At 37.6% G+C, this 24,934-nt stretch overlaps 1 protein-coding gene across 11 annotated transcripts in view; it reads left to right on the top strand.

Annotated features, from left to right (window-relative positions):
- TENM2 (teneurin transmembrane protein 2) overlaps positions 1-24,934 on the top strand; it is a 625,985-nt gene that overhangs the window by 149,326 nt on the left and 451,725 nt on the right. For all 11 annotated transcript variants that reach the window (XM_027643089.1, XM_027643088.1, XM_027643087.1 and 8 more), the window contains one exon: positions 23,355-23,630. In XM_027643089.1, the coding sequence (XP_027498890.1) occupies positions 23,355-23,630 (276 nt within the window). The remainder of the gene's footprint in view (positions 1-23,354; positions 23,631-24,934) is intronic.

The following is a 24,934-nucleotide window of genomic DNA, read 5'->3' as shown; positions in this document are numbered from 1 at the left end:
TTGTGTTGTAAAATATACTAATATTGTTGAAGAGTACTGATTCAGTTATTGAGTCTAAAGTATCCATTTGCCATGTTGTGGAGTAGTGGACTGGGAGAGTAGGGATTTAATTTAGATTCAGGTTTTTTCCCTGAAAATTACGATTTTTCTAACATATCAGGTTTTGAATGCTATTCTATGAATATTTTAATTATCCCAGCGTCAAGATTTTTGTATCCTCATTGCTTAAGCTGTAGTTGGAGAGGGTGAATTTGATATCTTTTTCATGGAGTCATAGGATGGTTTGGGTTGGAAACAACCCTAAAGATCATCTTGTTCCAAGCCTTCTGCCCTGGGCAGGGACACTTTCCACCAGCCCAGGTTGCTCCAAGGCCCATCCAACCTGGCCTTGAACATTTCCAGGGATGGAGCAGCCACAGCTTTTCTGGGCGACTTTGATATTGAGAGAAAAAGTGGGATTGACTGTTCCAAATAATAGAGAAATTACAGCTGTTAATGTATTTGTCAGGCGTGGGAAAGACTTCTTTAGTCTTAACCAGGAATGTGCAAACAATAAACAAATGAAAATGAGAGAGATTTACCTCAGATCCTCTTCAGGTGACAGAAATAATGTTCTGCAAGAGAAAAGTTATGGTCTCATATCAAAAAATGCTGTTACAGAAACGCACAGTAAATTTCCACAAACGAGTGAATAAATTAAGCCCCTGGACATGTTTATGGTACTGTTTTCAAAACAGGAATTAAAATCTATGTCTCTGGAGGTCATATGACTATTCAGCAAGGAAACAGACTCAAAGTTATTGGTAGCATCAGTGAATAGCAAGTATTTTTTTTTTTTTTTTCACTAAGAAGGATTGTACCTAATATGTTTACTACATTAAGTCGAGCAGTATAATTTACTTAATGCTGTGCAGTATGCCTAAAAAAAAACAACCAAATTCTTTGGTTTAAATTAATCTTGTTCGTATGTAATGAGCTAAATCTCTGCACAAACCTCACCTTCCTGCAGCCTTTTTACTGAAAAGTGTTTTTCTGTGCTCAGCAGCTCCAAGAAGAGAGTTCTGCCATTTGTTTCTCCTCATGATCTTTGGCAGCTGCAAACCTCCCCCTCCCAAAAAACCCCAAAGGGAATCTGTCAGCAGTGTGAGCAGCTAAAGGAAGGAGCAGGTAGACCCTGTTGCATAAGAGGGCAAACTGTGATTCCTTATCGTTTCACTTCCTCCTGTTCCACTTACAAACGTTTTTTACCGACTATCTTACATTCCTTGTGACTGCAGGTTGTAAATTAACATACGGTGTCATCTGAAATGCAGATGAGGGGAGAGAGGGCACTTGTGGAAAGTGGCTTCTTGTCTTACTGTCAAGGAGACTGTTATGCTTGAAGTTTTATATTTCTGCTGAAATCTGTAGATATTTTTGGGTATGCAGGTGGTAGAGTGTGTCTGTCAAATTTTCTAGGTTTGTTTTTTCTTTTTTTCTCTCAAGGAATTCTTCACAAAAATCTTTAGATTCTTGGCAAAATATTTTGAATACATTTGTGGGGTTTTCCTTTTTTTTTCCTCTGTATTCACCATTCATTTACATGATTTTATTTTTTTTTTTATGATTTTCTTATCTTGATTGTCCTTTCTTAAAGACTTCTAACCTGTGCAGAGTGATACTGGTAAATAAAAAAAAAAATCTAGTAGTGACAGTATCTTCAGTGTTGAAAAGACAAGGTAAATTTTGAGATAGGAGGATTGACATGGAAGAGAGTTACCAAGGTAAAGAGAAGACGAATAGGGCTGGTCAGGAGCAATGCTGAAAGAAAGCTAAAGAAAGAAAGGTATCAGGATGTGATTCTATAACTTTTTTTCTCTGAGTTAGGACTGTATGAGTAGTTCTTCAACTCAAATTCCCCAAAGTACTGTGTTTAGAAACACCAAAATGCATTCATATCATAGTTTTATGTATATAATTGCATTTTCTATTTATTTTATATAGACATCATTCTTACCTTCAGAAAACAAATCTTGTTGTTTCTAGCAATGAGCATTTATTTACTTAGAATGTGGATTTTACTGTCAGAGCTTTTTGATTAGAAAGGAAGAAAAGCAAACTAATGATTATGAACTCTAAAATTATTCAGCACTGAATACCAGTAGATAATCCAGGGCACTTTAAGATGCAATTCTTTTTTCATCTATTGAACAGGCCTATAAATGATAATGAACTTGTCTTGATGTGCATGTTAATTTGTGGTGAAAGGTGGTAAATGAGAAGAGTCCCTGAGATTTAAAGTCTAAGAAAAACAACTTGAAATGCATCTACTTCATCTTTTATGTAGCTAAAAATGATATAAAATGGAAGAAGACAGAGGTGGAATGCTTAAGAGTGAAAAATGTATACATTTTAAGTAATTCATAGGGTTTTTTCCTGGAGAGAACAAAAGCTGAGATTATATATGTCATCCTGATGTACCAAATCCTATTTAAATAATTATGAGATGTTTGGATTTTGTTATTTTTTTGTCTTACTCTACCTCACATATTATGCCAGTGGGATAAATGATGTTGGTTCATTCCCATTTTACAAAGTGCGTGAGAAAAGAGATTAAGTGAGTTGCTCAGGGGCATGAATAACATTGTGAGCTGAAAAAGGCAAAAAAAAATAATCTTTGCACTTAGATTAGTAATCCATTTTTATTTATATTAGCTAATATTTCCACTGTTGGCTTTTCCTTATCTGTTGTCTGTATAGCATGTATTCTTAACTAGTCAGAAATTATTTTGCAAACTTCTCTGATTAGTGAAACTTCAAGCCATCTATCACAAGGGAGAATTCCACTTCAGTTCATTCCACGTGTCTTGCTTTCATCTAATTTTCTGGTGTTTCTGGAAAATACATATTGCCTTTATCCATCAAAGAAATGTAATAATAATTTAGAAAAATAAAGCTCAGAGTGCTTTATTTGTTGTTACCAAATAGAATTTAAAAATATGAAGGTGAAGTCAAAGACATGCTTTTACTGGGTTTTATTAACATAGGAATTACTCCTGTTCAAGCAGTTTGACAGCTTTATTAATGTAATTTATTGAATAAAGAAGTCTGACACTGCTGGATAGGGGAGAACAAAAGATAGTCAAAGAAATAGGAAAGGTAGGCTCCAGGAGAGACAATAGTGGAGTCTGAGTGAGGACTCTCACACCTTAGTGGTGAAATAAAAGGAAGAAGAGAAAAAGAAAAAAATGAGCTGAATTTGCCCATATTTTTAGGAGTCATCCAACTCTGACTTATAAATGGGAATAGAAGTTGGTGAAAACCATGTCTTTCATTGTGAATCCAAGTTTATCATCTCACTGTGGTGACTCCCAAAAAAATGTCAATACCACTTGACTGAGCATGTTTTAAGACTCTCCCTCGTTGGCTAAACCTGGGATTCGCTGTGGAGGATCTTTTCCAGAGGGACAATTTTGTGTTGATTCTCTGAGTGTTACGCTAAAGGAAAATATATCACAGTCTCCATTACAGTAGAACTTACTTATGAGTGTCCTGTGGTGTCAGGAGATCTCATAATAAATCAGCTTTTCCATTGGGAAAAGACCACAGGTGAAATGCAGCCCCTGAGCAGCACGTGGGTTTCTCTTGCACCAGAAGGGAAGGAGAAACACCATGTTTCCCATGGCATGGATATGGCCTCTTTCACTCTGGGAAGGCCAAGCACAAGTATTTCAGCTTCTTGGTCTGAATCAGAGGGATTTTCGTTGTCGTAGTCAATAAGTGCCTTCTTGGTTGAAGAGGAGAAGGAAAAGTGTGTTTGAAGTGTCCTGTTGTGGTCACTGGATTCCTTCTAATAGTGGTGTTGATAACAGCTTAGATTGCTTTTACCAGTATAATTAGCAGCCCCATGTGAAATTTTTGTAGTGTTCAGCAAAAAATGAAGTAGCTAAGACTGGCTTATTCAAATTATTCTATTTTTCTAAGCACTGTAAAGCTTTTAGTACAATCATTAAAAAACCCCGAAACAAGACCATTTTCTGGTTTTTGTTTTTTTTTTTTTTTTTCTGAAATTGAGGGTATATCTCACTGTCAAAAATAATCATTCCTTTTAGAAAATTATGGAGCCAGCCTTGATTTTAAAACATAAAGTTAAAATGAAGGTTTGAGTTTGTTGTTGTTGTCCTTTGGCCAATAATGTTTCTCTCTTCTGGTGAGTAACACGGAGGGTAATGGTAGGAATCTCTTCTCTGTGTGATACTCCAGTATATTCACAAAGTGTGATGCAGCTTAAATATGAACAGTACGAAATATAAATATACACGTGTATGGATGATAGGTATGGTGGCCAGAAGACCAGGAGTTTCCTTATCCACCCATTTATATTGAGAAAGTAAGAAAATATGAGTGTATCCTCAGTTAACTTTTCAGTGCAGGATAAAGTCTTTAGAATTCAGGGAACTTTAGAAAAAAATACATACAAGAAGTGTATTAAAATCCAGGTAATTTAAAATGTTCATGGTTAAACAAAACAGTCCCATTCATGCATAATCCGATTAATTTAAAAATATGTTCATAGAAGTTGAAACATTTTTACATAGAGGCAATGCTTGTAATTATCAGTGCACCAAGAAAATTAAACTACAGGTGTATCTAAATGAAGACACTGAGGGGAAAAAAATCATAGGAGTTTAAAATAGTAGTAAAACTGCATTAATTCACTTTGTGGACACTCTTATTCATTATTTTAGTGACCTTAATTCAGTTTCATTAGTTGATTTTTGGAAGGCATTACATCAAAGTAAAGCTATTACACTTGTAAAAGTCAGACTTGGTATAGGTACATATTGTAGTTTAATCTTCAGAGTTTCTTCTTAACTTTTCTGGGTTTGTGCAGTTAAATTCTTACCCAGACACACGGATATAGATAACTCAGTTTTATACAGATTTCTGCTCTCAAGTGTTACCAGGCAGTGATCCTGTGCACAATTCCCAGCAGAAGTCAGGCTCCCATTCCCGTGGGATGGTGGTGGCTGCCAATGATGTTCACCTGCAGAAGTGGTGTCACAGCATGGGGGTGAATGTTTTGTTCAGGTACTTGCAAATAATAATGGGATATTTTCCAAGTAACTAAATGACCTGTATGTAATCACTTCAGTGGCACTGCTCTAGGAAGAGTGTATGTTCTCACACATTTTATGTGAGATTTGATGATTTTTTTTTTTCTATTCAGAACAGATACATCAAAAACAAGAAACCTAAGGCAGAGTCCTCTGTCATGCCCATTACATTGTAATTTACCATTAGTTTCTCTTCTAGCCTAAAAAAAAACCTTACAACTCTCCTAGTTTGCAGGTGCCATTAACAAATTTAGGTCCAAGGGTCACTGTCTCTTTCCAATTCATGTCCATGAAGGAGGAGGAATCAAGGCACATGTGATACCATCCAGATCCAGTCCTGCAGTAGTTGTGACCTGTGTGTAACCCAGTTGTACATCCACAGCCTGTTCTTCCTTACCTGTGACACTTCATCACAGGGAAGGTGAGGCTGTGCTAGGAGGGGTCAGAAGGCAAGTTTCTGGTTTAATACTGACCTCCCTTCTACTCTGTCTTGAACCATACCCTTCATGTTATATGTAAGTGCTATGTCACGGATCATTGTGTGTTTCTGATGAGCTGGACCAACAGACTGGAGTTGTGAAGCTGTTTTTCCAGTCTTTCTTATGCTGGAATTATATTTTCCTTGTGCTTACAGTTTTGTGATGGAAAGGGCAAAGGCTGTTTCTAACCTGGTGAATGTGATGTAGCTGTTCACAAAGCAACTATTTCTGCACTGTGTTGCTTTTAAAATGTGTGCAAGATGTGCTGCCCATTCAGAAGGTGGCCTGAATGTGACCATTTGAGTAAACGGTTAATCTGAGTAAAAACCAATCTAATGGATTCCTAATTTATTATTTTTTTACGCCAGGGTTTCTTTTAATTCTAAAGCAGTGGAGGAGGTTTACACAGTGCTTGTTAACTTTCCTCCCCCACTTGAGAGGATTGCAGGTAAGTGGGAAGAGAGCCAGCTGCTGGTTTCATGTGCTTGCAATTTCAGCTGGACTGTTCCTCTCAGGATATAGCAGATATTGTCATACGTAAATGGATTCAAATCAAATAGAAATGACTTTAGATATTTTTATACTTTTTTGGATGAGTGTAATGCACAAAGCCGAGTCTCTATAAAATCCTATTAAATTCTGAAGTCTTTTTTTTTTTTTTTACATATACTGGTGCATAGAGCATGACAAGCCTTCTTTTTTTTTTTTTTTTTATAATGGGAAAATGTTTGGGGAGATAAAACCATAAGCTGTAGCTGATCAAGCGATGGCAGCTGAGGATTTTGTTTCCTGGTTGATTCACCTCCCTCTCTTTTTTTTAGGCTTGAGAGATCAGTTAGAGGTGGCTTGAGAGTAGAATATGGCTCATTGATAGGGAGGATTTTGCGGAATTTATGGTGGGAAACGGAAAATGTGCTGCAACAAGTGAGGAAAAACAGGGAGTAAGGAGAGGAGACTGAGATGTGGGAGTAGACATGTTTTTACTTAGGTCCATCCAACCGTTAATAAGCACAGATTTGAGTCCTACTGGACTTTAATTAATAGCTCTCTGCTGTGAAATGTAGACTCACTAAACCACTGCTTAGGAATTCCAAAGAAAAAGAGCTAATCTGACCAATATTATCTCTACAGGCATACAGAGAAATGGGTGCTTTGTTGTGAGATACACAAGGTAACTGATCTGTGACCTCCCTTGATAAGGGGACAGTCTGGGAAGGTCATTTTTGACTCTCCAAATGAGTGCTGCACTGTTGTCATTGCTGCTTCTGTGCTGCAGCTCACAAGGCTTGTTCCCCAGTATAATTTTACTTGTAGAAGAGATGGAATAAGCTATTCTTGAAGTTAGCTTCATGGAATAAAACAGATACCATGCTCTTGAATTTCAGAGTGTTACCAGGGTTTACCTATAGTAGAAAAAAAAAATTAGGAACCTGAGTAATTTCATCTTGGTGAAATGTCTGCCACTGAAGCTTGACTAGTAAACACATAATACTTTATTTTTTGTGACTGAAGACTGTGTTCTGGTTGTCTGGCTTTATAGCTAAAGTAAGGCAGGACTCCAGGTAAGCTATATTGACTATAACTGTATCATGCAAATGAGATGAGGGAAATTCACTCCTATACGCTTATTCTTTTACAATACCTTTCAAATTCTTTTAAGAGGAGTAAAGATTGAATTTATTCTATTAGGAAATTGTGTGGTGTATTTTCTCTTTGTGCTTTCTTTTTCGCAGAATATTTTCCCCATGCTTTTTTTTCTTATTTAGAACATGTTTGAGTTGGAAATGGAAGCCTAAAGGTTTTTCTGACAAATTGCTGAGGTCTATTAATTTGTATGGTTCGTTTGTGCTCTCCATAGGCAAGCTGAATTTGCTGGTGCACCCTTTGGTTGCGTGGGAAATGCAGTTATATTTTAAAGGGATGTCTAGTCCCTGTAATATTTTTTCGATCAGTGTCAATGTACTTGGAAGAGTGAGTCCCTGTAAGGTTGAAAAGAGTCACTTTAGGAAATGAAAATAAATTGTATGTGAGAAGTTTGTGAAGGGAAGCTTCAGTGGCTGCTGAAGGCTGTTCCAGGGGTACTGAGGGGAGGAGAGGAGCTGTTTAATGCCAACTCTTCCTGTAGCCTGTCAATTTATTCATGCAGTGGACCTTGCAAGCCCAATCCACGGATGCTATTTTCTGCTCCTTACTGAATAAAACTCAGGGCTGGGTCCTGAGTGTAAAGATTAATTAGTCAGTGAGTGTTAAAGGTCTGTTAAAGCCATTATGGCGTGTGTCCACAGAGACAAATAGGGGCTATAAAACACTGTGTTCGAAACCTAATTTTACATGTGTATTTTTCATTAATAATAATGATGGTAGTAATAACTATAGTCTTTTCATCCTGAAAGCTCTCCGAGGACTAAATGCATAGTGCAGTGCATACTGTGGAGGGAAGATCATGCTTTCCATCACTGAAATGCAGGCTCTGGGAAGGCATCCTTCAAGTGACGTGGAGCTCAGGTTATTGTTGGCCCTTGCACACACAGCTGTGCAGTGCAGCTCATACCAATAAGCTTCTTGTACCCAAAACTACTTGTTTCTTGAGCTGAGAGTACTAGAATATATATATGTTGAAAAGGGCAATCAAAGAAGTGCGTATATTTATCTATATTCTTTTTAGTTTAACTACAGAAAACATATTCTTCCACTTAGTTGCCAGCTTTCAAATAAGCTCAGGGTTACAAAATTGTTGAATGTTTGACTTTTTGTCGAAATTTTTTAGCTGGTTTAATAAATTTTAGCAATTGGCATAAATGGGGAGAATTTGTTTGTAAATATAACATATGCATGAGCTGAGACTACTCTTGCTCATTTGTCTGGACTCAGCTGCAACTGTTCTGTGTGCACTGAAAATGAACATCTGCATTACCAACACCTTCAAAATTAAATGCTCCTTTTTGCACATATTGCGGAGTTCTCTGGGGTTTTGTGGCATTTTTGTGTATACTTTTTTTGGTTTTTTGAAAACTGATGAAGCTTAGGGCAATTCAGAGACTGAACCAGCAGATATGGCCTCTCTCTTACAGTTATAACTGTTGCAGTCTGCAAAACTAGAATTGATTATTACACATGTGAAGGTATTCCTTCTTTTCTCTCCACAGAATGAGATTTAAGCAGGGAAGGAAGTTATTATAGATGCTTCCAAAATTTGAGTTTCTTCAGCCAGTTATGTCCAGCTATGTGGAACTTGTTTAAGATAAGCCTTATTTACAAAACTTAAAAAACAGAATCAAACCTGACTGTATATATATTCTCTATCTGGTTTCAAATGAAGAAAACAGTCAACATGATTGGAAGAGAACTTCCTCTTCTAGACTGGACACTTGCTTTGAATGGTGTTTTCATCACAGTGTCGTACTTGGATCAGAAGATGCCAAGATATATTAGATCTTAAATACAGAAGAAAAAAGATGGCATTTTTCATGTCAAAGCAATGGACTCTCAGGTCAGATTCCCAGCTTTTTATGTCAGAATGCTTTCCAGACTCCTTGTTACACACTGACATCTTAGGCAATTTAAAATATTTGTTGGTTCTCTCCAGCAATGGAGGGAAGAACTTGCATTCAGCAGTATGTGCAAAAGTGGTCTGGGGTTTCTTCCTCTCTTTTAAGTTGTCTACCTCCTGCAGTGTTTAATGGAAGTTTTGTTCCTTTAGGAGCAACAGTGAGTGTTGTTTCAGCTGTTGTGTTGATGTCAAACCTGAAAAGCACAGAAAAGAAATAGAAAGATGTTGATTTGTTGAACAGGCTTCTAGCAGAAAGATAACTGCATAAAAATAGATAGAGATGATAGTTGTCTTAGTGTCTTATTTTACATGAAACTCTGGTACAGTGAGGAGAAAGGTTATTCTTGGAGGGAAAGTGAAAAGGAAAAAAAAAAGAGCTCAGTGGTTCTTGCCAGATTTCTCACTGTGATTCCATAATTGATAACCAATTATAAGAGTTTTTTGGAACCTCCATGGAGAGTCATACTAAAGGCTTCGAGAATTTAACACTCTCTCCAAAGAAATTGAATTAATCACTTGCTTTAGCAATGTATTTATATTAGCTAGTGAGTGAATGAAGTCAAAGGGCTAATAGATCTGGTGAGCAAAGCACTTGCTTTTCAGCTGTAGGTCAAGCAGCGATTGCCGATCTCTGAGGAGCACTTATCCTGGAGACAACTTGGTTTCCGTGTGCTGAAGTGAGTGACAGAGCCAAGGGTGTGACTGGCAGCTGTGCCTGTTGGACCTCAGCAGAATACCTAATGCTGCTTGAAGCCCTATCAAAACATTTCACATCTTGTAATGAAAGCTCAGTAACTGTGGTGTAGTCTCTTAAAATAACATTAGTTTATAGAAACACATTCGATTTCTAAGATAGCTGTTATCAAAAAGTATTATTCATTTTAGGCTCTAGTTCATTTTTGTAGTAAGTGATTTTACTCATATGTGTAATATTAATTTAATTGTATAGGAATTGTGAGGGTTGCAGAAGGCCTTGTGAAGACTTTCAGTAATTCAGAATATTTCAGATGCCTCATTTACCTTTCAGTGTGGCAATTCATCCAGAGTACACTGGAACAATACATGTGTTAAAATGAATACTTGTGTGTGACAGTTTTTGCAGATATATGCCAAGGTGCATGCCCATAATTCCTTAGTTCTGTGTATGGTGATGACTCCTCACAAATATTCAAAATAATTACAAACAGTTACAATTTGGTCCACAGATTTTTAATTTACATAGAAAGGACAATCCATAATCAAAAATTGCAAAAGTGGAGAATGCCTGTTTACAGCCCTAAGTTTTGATTTAGTTTTTGGCTTTTTCAAGCACTTGCCCATTTTGCTCAGTATTTGTTGCAATTCATGTATTTGTATTTTGATTAGAGAAGCCAGTGCAGACTATTGCCTTTCAGAATGCAAAAAGTCATGTATAGCAGAGGAGGAAGAGTACTCACAATACTGGGCAGGGTCCAGACATGTTTGCAATTTGCAAACAATAAGTAACAACAGTAAAAGTTTCTTAACAAGAAATGTTTCTAAGGGGAAAATAATGTCTCAGTAATGTCAGCCACTGAGCACTTGAGAAGAGGCAGAGATGATCTTTGTAGATGGAGGCTGATACCACATTGTGGCTTTTTCATCTTCAGCTTCTAAATCTCCCTTTCAGCCTTTTGCTGCAAAACGAGACTTTAATGTTGCATTATTTACATGTAATAGGAATTCAGTCATCTTAATATTTAGTCTTCTCACCATTTCATTGTTTCACTGTGAGCTTTTTATAGATATTGGCCTTTCATTTTTATGGGCAAAACAAAACCATTTTTGAGCGCATTTTGAACACCACAAATTAAGCTAATTTTTTACTGTTGCCTTTTAAATCTTAACGATGTATGTATTTTTGTGTAAATCATGCGAATGGCTCATAGCTGACACTAATAATAGCACTACCACCAACAAAAGAAAGAGAAGTTGTGAGTGGTGGATCTTGTATACTTTATGTATGGTTATTTCACAGGGAGCACAGACTAACAAAAGCCAGTAACAATGTATAATTTAATGCATACAGCATGGCTGGCAAATAAAGTGCCCTAAGTTGCATCTTTATTTAGGCAGGTATTTTCTGGATTCATTCTAAAAAACTCCACAAATACTACAAATGCAGGTTGTGAATAGACCAGTGTAGGGTAGCAATTTATTGCACCATAATTTTGTTTATGGTGCCACTGATGAGCAGTTTCACTGCAGTGGCTTAAAGCTTGACTTTTATTGGAATAGGCATATTGTGGAATAGCAATGACCAACAATTACATAGGTTTTGTCATTTTCATATGGGTATCATTTATTAACAGCAATATCTAAATTAGCATTTCAGAGGTTTTTCAGGCTAGATGTTTTTAACTGCTCCTTCTCACATGAAAGTCTTAATTTCCTTCACAGCACGGGCCTGTGAAGTGTAGGAAATGACTGTGGGGGTCTGTACCTGATAAATGTGCCTGCTAATGAGGGTCGTAGCATTGTGGGCTTCCTCAGGGTGATATCACCCCTGGCCACCCTCTCTGCTCTTGTCCCAAGGTGAGAGATGTCCAGCAGGTAGAGCCAGGCAGGAGGGGGATCTGTGTCACCGGAGCATGAGATGCAGTTTGGTGGTGGAGCATCCCAAGCCAAGAGGGCTCACCTGCTTCCTCATGGAGCCCCGTTAGTAAATAGCTGTTCCCAGATGGGTGGGAATGGAGCTGCTGCTCCCCAGGCTGCCAGAGGGACCTTGTGGATGAGCAGATCCCTGCAGGCAGCAGTGCCCAGCTCAGCACAAACCCTTGTGGGCTCTGGGAACTCTCCTTTGTTGTCCTGTCACCGTGTCTGTGATAATGAGATAAAATAAACATCTTGGCTTTGGCCTCCTTTAGCAGGGTTAGTTACTGGGGCCTGTTCATGGCTTTGGGATCAATCTTTGACATGTGTCACAGTCCTCAAGGTAGGTATTAATACAAAATAATAAACGTGGGTAGTGTTCAACTTTTCCTGTAGCTGTCTATCAGAAAGTTCTGAAGTGGATTTCTTTAAAGACTCCCTGTCTCCTGAGGAAAAGGGGATAAGGCAGTGTGTCCCTGGACAGGATCTATGACTCATTATGTCAATCAAATTCCACTTCAGAGGGGAATAAAGAGATTTGTATCTCAAAGCTGTGCATAACGACTTCTTGGCTTTTCATTTCATATTTATGAGCGGTTTACTTTGAAGTGTTTATCAGGCAATACGCAGAAACATGAGAGAGCATTGCCTGAAACCATGTTCAAGTGTCTAATCTGTTAAATGCTTGCTGAGCAGGCTAGTTCATCAGTGCATGCAATGCAAAAAAGAGAGGAAAAAAATAAACTTTCTGGGGTTTTGAGGTTTTGAAGCAGAATCTTTATATTAACAATATAAAAAGGATTAATAATGCCAAGCATTTTGAAATAAATGTAATATATGAAACTTACAAAAGTTGGTTATGTTCTGTGTTAAGTAGATAAATAGTTCTTTTCTTGAAAGGAAGCTTGACAGGACTTAATACCAAAACTATACAGTGCCACATCTGCTCTTAAGACGGGAGTATACTGTGACCACAGGATTCTCACTGTTAATTTTGAAGGCTCAAGGCATTCATAAGAGCAGACTGGTGTAGGGTTCTTTTTCCCCTCTAAAAAGGGCAGTTTGCTGATAACAGAAATGTTAAAAGCTGATAAAAGAATAGCAGTGGCATTAGTCTGCAAGGGGAACAAATTTTGAGCAGTATCACCCATTTGCTGTCTGCTGTGCCTGCAGGACTCTGAAGAGGCAACTATTGTTAAACAGGTCAAAGATTAAACCCCACAGTTTTGGGTGAAACAAAATGGCAGCATGTTTGTCATTGTCACAGAGCTCCAGTGGATTGGTTACACCAGACCGTATGCCTGGTGATCACTGTTCCAGTTTCCTGTTAACAAGTTTTCTGCTCCCAGCCCTCTCAAATCAGGTTTAACTAATTCTAGCTGTGAGATGGAGGCACAGAGACCACAGCACTAACAAGAGCACTCCAGCACCACCCCAAAAACCACACTGGGAGTTGTGCTCTGTACGTGGTCAGGGCAGTATTTACCTGGGTAAATATGGCACTTCCCAAGGGTCTGTGGTACCTGCTGTCCATGCATGTTATCCTGCATTTTATTTTAAAAGCAACCTCACTTCTGAGCTCATTTGCAAATATGTTCTTACATATAAGTGCTGCTAAGAAGAATCGGTAAGAATATCATTAGTTCAGTGCTCGATTCTTATCAAAAATGCTTTTTCCTTTTTTAAAAAAAAAGTATCTTTCTCCTCTACAGAGAAAATTGTTGACTTTGAAGGACTTGATTTGTGGGTTCCTGTTTTGGACTTTGGAAAGTTATCCCTAAAAGTACTTTGAGGACCACAATTTATCAGTACTGTACATTTCTGATTATTTCAGCTATAGATTTCTCCTTTGACTTTCAGGGTCAGAAATCCTTGGAAGCTTGGGTTGTTCACTGTTTTGGGTTGAGGGTTCTTTCTTCTGGCATTCCCACTGACAGAGGAAATGGCTTTCTCCTCAATTATGTATGCATGCACATTGTTCACCAAATTCTCAGTTAAAAAAAAAAAGTACTCCAAAAAAAAATCCACAAAACATATTCTGTGTTCAGTTTCCATGACAAAAGTAAGTTTTAGAAGAACTTAAATCCATGGGTACTTTTGCAGCACGTATGTCTGTTCTCTGTTCTGAAGTCTTTAAAGAGATAAAAAGGAAGAAAATAGAGCAACTAAATGCCTTTGAGAACCACAAATCTGAAATTTAAATAGAGGTGCTGGCGAGTTTTAATATGCTTAGCTGAATCAGAGGTTCATCAGTCTCTGAAAGTGATGGATAAATCTGTGAGTAGCCAGAGCCTGTCATGGTGGCTTAAGCCATCCGAAGCCAGGGGCCAACTCAGCTCCTGTGCCCTCTCACACCCGCAATTAAGAAAACAATTTTTTCAGATAAGACAGTGGCTGAAAGGCCACAGGCAAGAGATGTTCAAGAGCACCACAGAGCTCTGCTGGCAGTGTTCACGTCATGGAAGAAGGGGCTGGGAGCAGAATAGCCAAGTTCTCATCCAAGGTATCCTGTAAGCGGGAGAAAGGAGATTTGTTTTGTTTTGTTTTCCCATCCCTGGTCTTCAGTGCTTTCCTTACCTTATCCACATTCCCTTTCAAAGAAACCCTGATTTTAGGTTCAAAACTGCCTCTGATTCCCATATAGCCAAAAAGGAAATATGTGAACTAACCTAAAAGAGTTCTTTGCAAAATATTTTTGGGCTAAAAAGTGTGAACTTGTGTGAGGACTGATGAATAATCCAATCTAATCTCCCACTTGTTAAACCCAAAGAGTTCTATAATTGAAGGCTGCAAAGTAAAAAATAATAATAATGATGATGATAAATAAAAATAATAATATAATCATATGATACCTAGGCATACTTGACCTTTATCAGTGAGATGTGAATTTGTCATTTCACCTGATCTGCAAGGCACTTATGAAGCAAGTAAAGGCACTTAGCAAGTGAGATGACGTGTGTGTTAAAAATAGTCAGATAACACAGCCTGCACAGTAACTTCTCTTTCAAACAAACCAAATTTTGGTCTGGCTCTCTTTGTAATATTTACTGTGATATCTCCTAATAATAACACCTCAAAAAGATTTTGAGTTTAGGCTGGAAGTTTTTAACGCAGAACTAAGCAGTAAAGAAGTGCACAAAAAATTTTATTTATTTATTTTTTATTATTACAGCTTGTTCTTGTGCAGAATATTTGACCTCATGGGGGAAAAATGATTCTTTTTAAAATCAGTGTTTGAAAATCAGGGTCAATGTTTTCCCACACATAAAAATCTGTTTGATAAAATTGTAGTTCTAGTTGAGATATCTTGATAATTCCTCTTGAGAGGATCACACACTTGCCACCTGTTAAACTCTGCCAAAGTGACTGTATGAGCTTAACTTGAATCTCCCTTCTGGTATTAACCAATGAAGTCAGGGCTGGGAGTCCTTCAAATTTTGGACAAAAATGGAAGAGAAAAGAGAACAGAAGTGCAACAACTGCCCTGTTGTTAAGGTGGAGTTTTATAAAACAAAGATGTAGTTTCAAACAGCAGAAAGTTACAGTAAGCAGAATCTATTGGCACATCACAAATCTTCACTTCTGTTCATTGAAGAAGAAGGGAATAGTAATCTAAATTAAAGCACAGGTACTGAAACTCTAAACCACTGGAAGAGAGGAAAGTGTAGATAAAATAGAGGAACATATTGTATTAAGGGTGTATATTTCATCTTTACAAAGCTCAGGACCAACAGTATCTGAATAGGTGCCAACTGATCCATTTATAATACCACAACTGACTGGACCTTGAAAACAACTAATTATTTTACTAGGATTAAAAATGGAAAGCTGAAAGCAATTTATAGTTCAGTCAAATAAATAGAGATGTTTCCTGATCTCTTCATAAAATGAAAGCAAACAGTAAATAAAAGAAAGTCTGGTTATGTTTATTTTTTAGTAGGTAAACTGTCTCAAAGAGTTTCATCTGTTTTCATTGATATCTGATTATAAAATACATATTAACTTAAAAATTATAGTGCTCAAATAGCTTTAGTTTCATTATTCTCTAAGTTTGGCCTGAAGTTTATATAGATTTTTTTTTTTAACGTGCTTTTTTAATTCACGTGGTGCTCTATTTAAATTGTTTCAATTTTTTGGGGAAGCTCTTCTTTCCATTTTAGGTGAATTCCTTTCTCAGTCCTTGAAGTCATTCATGTTGGTCTACTGATGGTCCTCCAGTAGGATTAGAAATGCAGAGTTAAAGACTGGAATTTCTGTCAGTTCTAAAACCTGTTACAAGCAGTGTCATTCAGAATATAAGTACAAGTTCTGAGCCAAATAATGGCTTAAACTTCTTTTATTCTGCTGTGCAGGTTTCAATTTATATTACCGTTATTTCTAAGTGAATGGTATTTACAGTGAAGAAGCACCTTGTGACTAAACAGCTGACAGCTGCTGGTGCTCAGAAATCTTTATATGTGCCTGGGGACCTTCATAAAATATAGAATATCCATGTTCCTAGCCTGTGAAGCAAGGGATAAAGAAACAATTAAGGTTTTGTCTGTGATGACAGCTGATTCAGGTTTTTCAAGAGTTCCCAATTAAAAACTTTTGGAAGTATGAAACCTTATTACCTGTGACTTCTGCTGCTTCTTGAGAGCACAGTTTATTTATCAAGTCATGAAAAGAGATTTATTTTTTACCACTTATCAAATCTTGATTTAACAGTATAAAAATAAGAAAAAACTTTTCATTAATTCAGTAAATTATCTGCAGCTAATTTATCCTCTGGTTGTTTTCTGCAAATTTTCACAGAAATCGTTCTTAATAATTACACTCAGTTTAGTGTACCATGAGAATTAGGAGCTGTACAGCAATTTTATCCAAAAAGTACTTATATCTATATTTATATATAGATATGTGGTCAACTGAGGGTTTGTTTTTCTGGAGACCAAGGAGAACTCACTGTCCTTTTCTGACATAACTAAAAGGATTTTACAACAGGCAACCAACATCTTTGTGAGCTAGACTAGAATGCAAATGACATCTTTTCAGTGCTGGAAACTGTGATTTTAAATTCTGTAGGACCGTGGTCTAATCTTATTTGACTGTTATTGTGTTATGTATACTTGAGTTTGCACACGTTTCTTAAAATAACACCTCAAAACTTGGACAGATCAAACTATTTAGGTTGAAATTTGCCATGTCCCTTGGGGTTGGTTTGTTTGGAAACTGGACAAGGAGTATCTGACTGGTCCTGAGATGGATGCAAGAGAAAATCCCTCTTTTTGCCTGCGGTGAAAACATCACATGACTGTTGTGTTGATTAAACTAAAGATCTCCATGCTTTGAATCACAGATCCCAAGTTTTTCCCTGCTCTCTGTCTGTGTGCATCTTTGCTGAAATACTTTGGAGTTCCTGGAGTCTGATCAGAAGTGCTGAAAGTTTGCAGGTGTGCCCAGGGCTGTGGGGTCAGGTCTGAGCAGGGTTTTCCCATCCCTCTGCTCCCTGAACTGTGGAGCTCTGGCACAGTGAATAATAGGGGAGGCTCAGCCTGGAATTTGCTTTCTGCTGGCACTTAATCAGCAAGGAGAGGGAGGAGAAGTGCACCCAGGGAGAGCAGAGGAGGGCGAAGCAGCAGAGGAGAGCAGAGCAATTGCTGACAGAATTGCATGCTTCTGTCTCCTTTGGGTGTCAGAATGGACTGGGCTGTAGGAATAACACATCCCTCTGTAATAAATGAACCTTTACTCCTTTTACCACTCCTCAGAGGTGGGAAAAGTTGGAAAACTTTCAGTGAATCAAAGATAGGCTAAGAAAGTGAAGCGTTAGCCTGAAGAATTACATTTTAACCTGAGCTGTGTGGGGTAGATAATAAATAATAGTCTTTCTTGACACCTAGCTCTGTCCTCTTGTCCTTGCAGTCTGATTTTGTTTTTAATCAACATCAGCATTTGAGGAGAAAACAATAAATGCGTGATTTTCCCTAAAGCAACATGTAATCAAAAATAAATTCATTACCATAAGGTGATGCCAGGGATCTATTTGTTGGGATGAGGAGCAGAAAAGACCTTGACTCTGTGTGAGAACTGCTCAGCAATAGCTGCAACCTCTCTGAGTTACCAGCAGTTTTCCAGCAAAAAACCAAAAGCAGCTACTCTGAAGAAAATTAACTCTATCCTAGCCAAAACCAGCACAGCAGGGGCATCTCCAAATCAGGAAGAAGCAAGGCAGATTACAGAAAAGACAATTAAAGGATTCTGCCATTGATGAGAGAAGCTGGGAAATGAATTATATGTTCAAACCACATGTTGCAATGTGCACAAAGATTTCTCTTGGCTGCTTTTACTCAGTTTGCTGCAGAAGGGACTGAGGCAGCCAGAGTTTCACTTTTTAGAAAACCACTGTGTTTCTGTTGAATTTTAAAAATTGTTGACTGCATAAACTGTGTTAGTCTTTATAACAAAATTTCATGGTGTAAATGCATATTCTACACTCTAGAAAGCATACCTGGAGTGGGGTGTGTCTCTATGTCCACATGTACAGAGATGGGCATTGAGACCTCTGTGCTATTCTCACACTTCTCAGTAACATCTGTTAAAGCATTTCGTGATGCCTTTGCCACAGATGTGCTCTCTGAAAGTAAGATTTAGCATCCTTAAGTGGTTAAAGTTCACATTAATTTGGTTATAAAATGTTTAGCTTTTCTGGGTAGCGATACCTGGCATTTAATGATCTTAAGTGAAAATATGCCATCTGTGAATCTTCTTAGGAGGCAGTAACAGAAGTGTGTGGAGGCCCTGCTGGTTTTAACCCCCAGCTATCAATTTCAGAACCTAGAACAAGATAAGAGACTGGTCATTATTGTTATTTACTATGTTCCAAGGAATCTATTCTCTGGTACTTTGTGTTTGATCAGGGCAGAGTTTGTTCCACAGGAGCTTACACTGCCCCTTCCAAAGGGCAATTATTTATTATTTAGGGAAAAATGAATAGAGAGGTAGGAAATAGGAATGTTAGGAGAGTCCAGGTAAAAAGTTTGTTATAACTTCTGTGGATATTACAAGGGGGAGGAAAAGCTGCTTGTAAAGCTACTGGAGGCTGGTGAGTCTCCTGACTAGAGTGGCCAGTGTCTCCTCTTCACCTCCTGACCTCCCAAATCATAGGATGTCTTCTCTTCTTGGAGGATTCACAGTGAAAAATTACTTTATTTTTTTTCTTGTGCTGTTCTTTTTGCATTTGTGGTTTCTTCAGAAATGTCATCATTTACTCTGCCATTGTAATGACTGAATTCACGAAGAACTGAGAAAAATTAAGTGTGCATCACAGTTTGTTAAAAAGAGAGACCCCTTCATATACCACAGATTGGAGCTAAATTGTGGTACTTGTGCCAGCAAAATCATTATAGGTCTAAACATAACAAGAACTTGAGAAAGGATGGAATGTCTTAAATAGATGGATTCTTGTTATCATTGCTACTTGTAATTGTGGTAGCAAAGACTGTAAGTGATAGTTATCCTTTTGATTATCAACTTAGTCCAGTCATGAACTTGATGTAGCATTGAAGGCAAATCCATCATATCTGTGCATTCCTGGTTTCAGGATCTTCCTCTGAGGCATCTTGTAGCGATCACAACTGGATTGGATTCACCTTCAGAAGGGCAATTCATGCAGTTTTAATTACCCAAATGAGACCTCTGCCCAGAGGCTGGGTGAAAGTAACCTCTGTTTATATGGGGATGCTTTCTAGGCTCAGAGGAGATAATGAGTACAATAGTGCATCGCTGTAGTCAACACACTTTTAGTCAGTGTTTGTACACTAAATAACTGAAATAGTAAATTTCTGTCAAAGGAACTGTGCTAGAGAGATAATACAACTAATGTGCTAATTAAAAGGAAAACATCTATTCTATTGAGAGACTATTCACAGCATGTAGATTATGGGCAATGATGATCAAGTATATAACATTGTATTACACTTCTAAACTAGTGTACTAGTGATCTATTTTTGTATGAAAGATTACACACACCTTAAGGGAGCAACTGGTTTTAACTGCTTTTCTTTAATGGAAACGGTCCAGTGATTTCTGCAGGTAGGGATGAAGGGACTGGGGATGGAGGCTGCCAAGCTCAGTTGCAAGTGAAAAACCTTTTTATTTTTTGTGGTGTGTTTTTCAAGAGAAATAAGTTTCTTTCTTTTCCACCACCAAGGATCCAATGTTCTTTGCTTGAGCTTCTAATCACTTAGAGCTGTGAGGAAGAGACTTCTTGAAGGATACACTAAATCTTAACCCCAGGCCAGGCTGGGTCAGTGTTTCCTCCCTCCACCTCAGAGTAGTTTGTACTGGCAATGGGGCAAGGAAGGCTGTGTTGTTCTTGGTGAACTTTCTGTCATTGGGATCACATATGGAGTATTCTGGCAGGGGGAATGCATATGAAATATGACTTAGGTATTTTTTCATCATTTGTGAGACTATACTTCATCTGCAAAGGAATAGTAGGGTTCTTTCTGCTGTGGATTACGGCATAAATTATTTCTGTGCATTCAGATTATATTTACCCTCTGTGTGAATTTTACAGGAGTGGTCTACTGATGCCATTAATACCTTAATGTGCAATAATGGCTGAGCAAATGAGAGAATAATAGATTAGTGACAACATTTCATATGTTATTCAGGAGATCTGGGCAGTTTCATTTTAGGGAAACAAGGGATGTAGGAGAACATGATCCAGATAAAGAAAAGGTTTAGACAATATAACCATGGTATTTCTATCTCCTTTTCCTCATATTTTACAGTAAATAAAGGGCTATAAAGAAATCAGGAATTATAATATAATTTTTGCATATGTAGATATAAAATATATATCTGACAACTGCTTTTATATATGTATGTATATATAAAACGTGTATATATGCAGATGTGAAAAAATTGTTATCCATGGGTATCCAAGGACAAATTATTGTGACACTGTAAGCTGTCTTACAGAACAATCTCAAATAATATTTTGCAGAAGAAAATGTGAAAAACTATTAAATAAAGCTAATTAGAATCTCCCAGAGAACATAACTAGAGAGGGAAATTTCTAGAATATTTCATGTCTACCATCAGGATGCTTGAGATTTTCTGTTGTAAGGCTGTAAGGAGATTTCTGAGAAGCAGCATAGAAAATCCTTTCCCAGAGGCTCAGGGCCTGATTCCATTTGTGTTCTTGAGCTGATGTGATCCACTTCTCAAATTTTTTAAATGTGCTCAGTTACTGAGAGATGCCGAAATCCTGGGTAATGAAACTCAAATGGGTGAATGATTTCTGTGAATACTGTAGTTCACTTTCAGTGCCTTTACTGTTTTCCTCAGACAAATAAAGCAAGAATTTCTCTGAAGATGCTTTTTGCATCGGATGTTACAGTCGGATTCTGACGTCAAGACAGGATGCTAATCAGAGGGAAATCAGATGGGATTGTAAGGGCTGTTAAAATCCACAGAATATCATTAAAATGTGTTACCTTGGATGTAAAACAGCTTAATTAAGCTAATATATTTGTAATTTGTGTGTATTTGTAGACATTTATGCCACCAACAAACAAGAAAACTTGAAAATCTTCATTTTCATGATGAGTTTAGTAATTTTAACATATATGTAATGTCAACATGTACTCTACCTGTGTAAGTCAGAAAGTGTGGAGCTACCAAGCTTCAGATCACTCCACATTTTTATATTAATTTTGGTTTGATTTTGACCTTTTCATTAATAAGTTTAAGGTTAGCTTGATAATAGGACTAAACCAAAACCATAATCAATCAAACTGTTTTTGTTAAATGTCTCCTGCTGAAATTGCACATGATTAAAATTTACATTTTCTTTAAAAGTAACTGAGTTTCATTTGTCGTGTTAGAGCTCTTCACTTATTAAAAAAAAGGGGCAAAAAATCTCTAGACTGAAGTGCACTTAAGAAGCTCATTTTTATGACTGTTGATTTCCTTGCTTTTGACTAAACCACTAAATTTCTGATTACTACATTAAATATTAGAAGGCAGGTAAAATGTGCTCCTAACTAGGAGAGTTCAGGCCAATTTGGTGTTGATGAAAGCGAGCTGACTTTTCTAATGCCAGCCTTTTTATATTCTTTTTAAACATTGCCATTAAATGCTTCATTTCTTGAGAAGCATCTACCCTGGTGATAATTCTTTACCTGGGGTTTGGCCACTCTCTGCTGGCCCATTTACAGGTTAACCTTGGGGTGAAAGAGGGCACAGCTCCTCCCTGTTCCATCACCTTCCTTTAATTGATGGGCTTTAGGAATAAATCTTAAGTGGGGCCCAGTTTGACTTTCTGTAGATGTGTACCTACCTCCCATATCCAAAAAATTATTTAGCAACTGGATGTGAGACTGGAGAGGCTAATCTGTGAAAGAGTTGTAATACTTAAAAAAAATCTGGTTAACTTATTTATTAATAGAAGACACTTAATCGTGTGTTTTAATTAATCTATGAACTTCCATTGTAGAGCTTTATTCTGACAAATATATAGAGGAAGAGGAGAAAACATAAGCTGATTTTGTACAAAATAAAACTGCTGTTTTAGAAACACAGACCACAGATCTGGTTTCTCTGTGAATTAAGAAATTAATTAAATAATTGGCAGTTACACTGCCAGCGACTTCAGTTCTGGTTTCAACCCAATGTAATGAAGCTCAAATTACGTTGCTTTTCAAAACCTTTGAAAGCCTTAGAGACCAGTGAATATTTCCCTCTATTTTTTTTTTACTGCCCTGTTCATTACTGTAGGAAACAAATACATAAGCAGAAATCAGCCATCAAGCCTGTGCTTCCTGAGAACCCAGGGGGACTCCATATTCTTTAAAAATGTATGAGACTTTGTCCACTGAGTCGTTATTAACTGCTAAAGGTCACGTGCTTTGACATTATGTGTGAAAGTTTTGCCTTTAAACCCGGTGACCTCCTGATTTTGGTACTGATGCACAATTTCTTCTTGAATATGGTGGAAAAAGGTAGAAAAGAGTTACAATGCTCACCAGGTCTATCTTGATTTCTTCAGCAGTTATTAAATTGCCAATTGCACCAAATGTAAAAGTGCAAAGCTGGTGCCAAGGTTTCGTGTTCCGTGGGTTTGTGGTTTTTTTCACTGTGTCTGTGGAAGGCTTGTGTATGAGCAAATGAGCTTTACAGAGAAAAAATTCCTCTTTTCTAGTAATCAAGTGCACAGCTTCAAAGCTCATGCTCTGCTCCTACAAATACGGGGTTAGATACATAGCAAAGCAGGTCATCTCATTAACACTTGTTGCGAGGTTTATGTTAATCACACACCTCAGTGATTAGTTATTTGGGGCCAAAATAGGAACTTAAAATTTGGAGACCTTTCCTACCTTTGTTTTGTATATTTGTATGTTTGTCCATTTTAGCTGCATTTACTGTGTTTGAGGTTAAGACCAGAGATTTCACAGATTTCACAGGATAGTCTGAGTTGGAAGGGACCCACAAGGATCATCGAGTCCAACTCTTGAGTGAATGATACACAGCATAATTAAATGAAATGAAAAAGGTCTGTTATTTTAAAGCTTAAAATAATTCCCCTGGGTTTTAAATTAATGAATTTTTTTTTTTTTATTGCCCCTCTAGGAACAAACTTCACCCTTGCAGAACTAGGGATCTGTGAGCCCTCTCCCCATCGCAGTGGCTACTGCTCAGACATAGGAATCCTCCACCAAGGCTATTCCTTGAGCACGGGCTCCGATGCCGACTCGGACACGGAGGGGGGGATGTCTCCGGAACATGCCATCAGGCTGTGGGGAAGAGGGATCAAATCCAGGCGCAGTTCTGGGCTGTCAAGTCGTGAAAACTCAGCTCTCACCCTCACCGACTCCGACAACGAGAACAAGTCAGATGAGGAGAACGGTAGGGCCTGATTCTAAATTACATTCCTAATGTACACGTGTGAGAATGTGGTCATGCTTAAAAATACTCAAGTCTTCTTTTAAAGGTGGTATTTTCACTTTCTCAGTTTGACTAAAGCTGCTTTTTAACGTAGTTTTTTTTTAACCATCATATGCTCACAGATGCATCATATGATATATATCATGTTTGATCTTACAATTTGCTTTTCACACCGTGATCCTTCACACAAGTTTGTGCTCAGAGTATATTAAATTAAACTTAATGATGAGAAGCAGAAAGAAATTTCTTAAGAGAAATAGTTTCTCATATGCGATATTTCTACACAGCTTGAGGTAATATTAATAATCCACAGTGTGCTGGTAGCTGGAACAGTGATGCTAATTCGTGACAATCAGATTTAATTTGATGTATTTTTTTCATGTTTTTTGAAGTTGTAAAAGAATTACTTTGCTGTTTGCATATTGGTACTAGGGGGCTTTTAGAAAGCAAACCTATAGATCAGGTTGGGGCAGAACACTTCTGCTTGGTGTGGTTTATTAAGGTCACAGAATTAACTTTTGGCAGTGCATCACTCACTTGGGACAAAACAGCTCGGCAGTGACTTGATTCAGGTTCTTCATATGTATCACCTTAAAGTTCTTAGCTGGGGTATTTTCTGCACTTACATATGTTTCAAGAACTAAAGAGGGAAAATAGTAAAAATGGATTTGTGTGATTTTTCCTTCCATCCTGTGGAGCGATGAAGGTGCAAACTCATCTTAGTTAAAATAGAAACGAAAGGTTTTGATTCTTGTCTTTCTGAGGAGGTGAAGAGGAACCTCCCTAACATCACACCCTCGGAGCAACTGTTCCAGCAGCTGACACCAGCTCATGAAGGCAGTTTTCTGCTAAGCATATTACTTGTGATAAAATTCAGTTTGATACGTTTTGGGCGCCTCTCAGGAGAGGATTTTTGTAGGTGTTTGTTTTGGGCTCCTCCCTGTACTTACTGACAGTTGTCTCGGTTTCAACAAAGCTGGTGTGCCAGGCACTAAAAAAACAAGCAACTGCTTGTCAAAGCAAACAAGGAAAAAACAAATTACAGTTTATATATTGATAGAAAGAAGTTCAGAGAAGTGCCATTGATTTTGTTTGTAACAGCAGTCCTTTTTTTTTTTTTTTATTTAAATTGAATCTTCAAGTACTATCTCCTGTAGTAGCAGGATACATTTCTTTATCAAAACCAAAGGGGGAACGTGCATTTACTAATAATGGTTTGTTCAAGGAAGCCCATGTTTTAAAAGGAATAAGTGACTGGTTATTTG

The sequence above is a fragment of the Corapipo altera genome, unplaced genomic scaffold, assembly GCF_003945725.1.
Source record: "Corapipo altera isolate COAL_440 unplaced genomic scaffold, ASM394572v1 75, whole genome shotgun sequence".
Lineage (NCBI taxonomy): Eukaryota > Metazoa > Chordata > Aves > Passeriformes > Pipridae > Corapipo > Corapipo altera.
The sequence above is the reverse complement of the archived record's forward strand: the minus strand, read 5'-3'. Positions and strand labels throughout refer to the sequence as shown.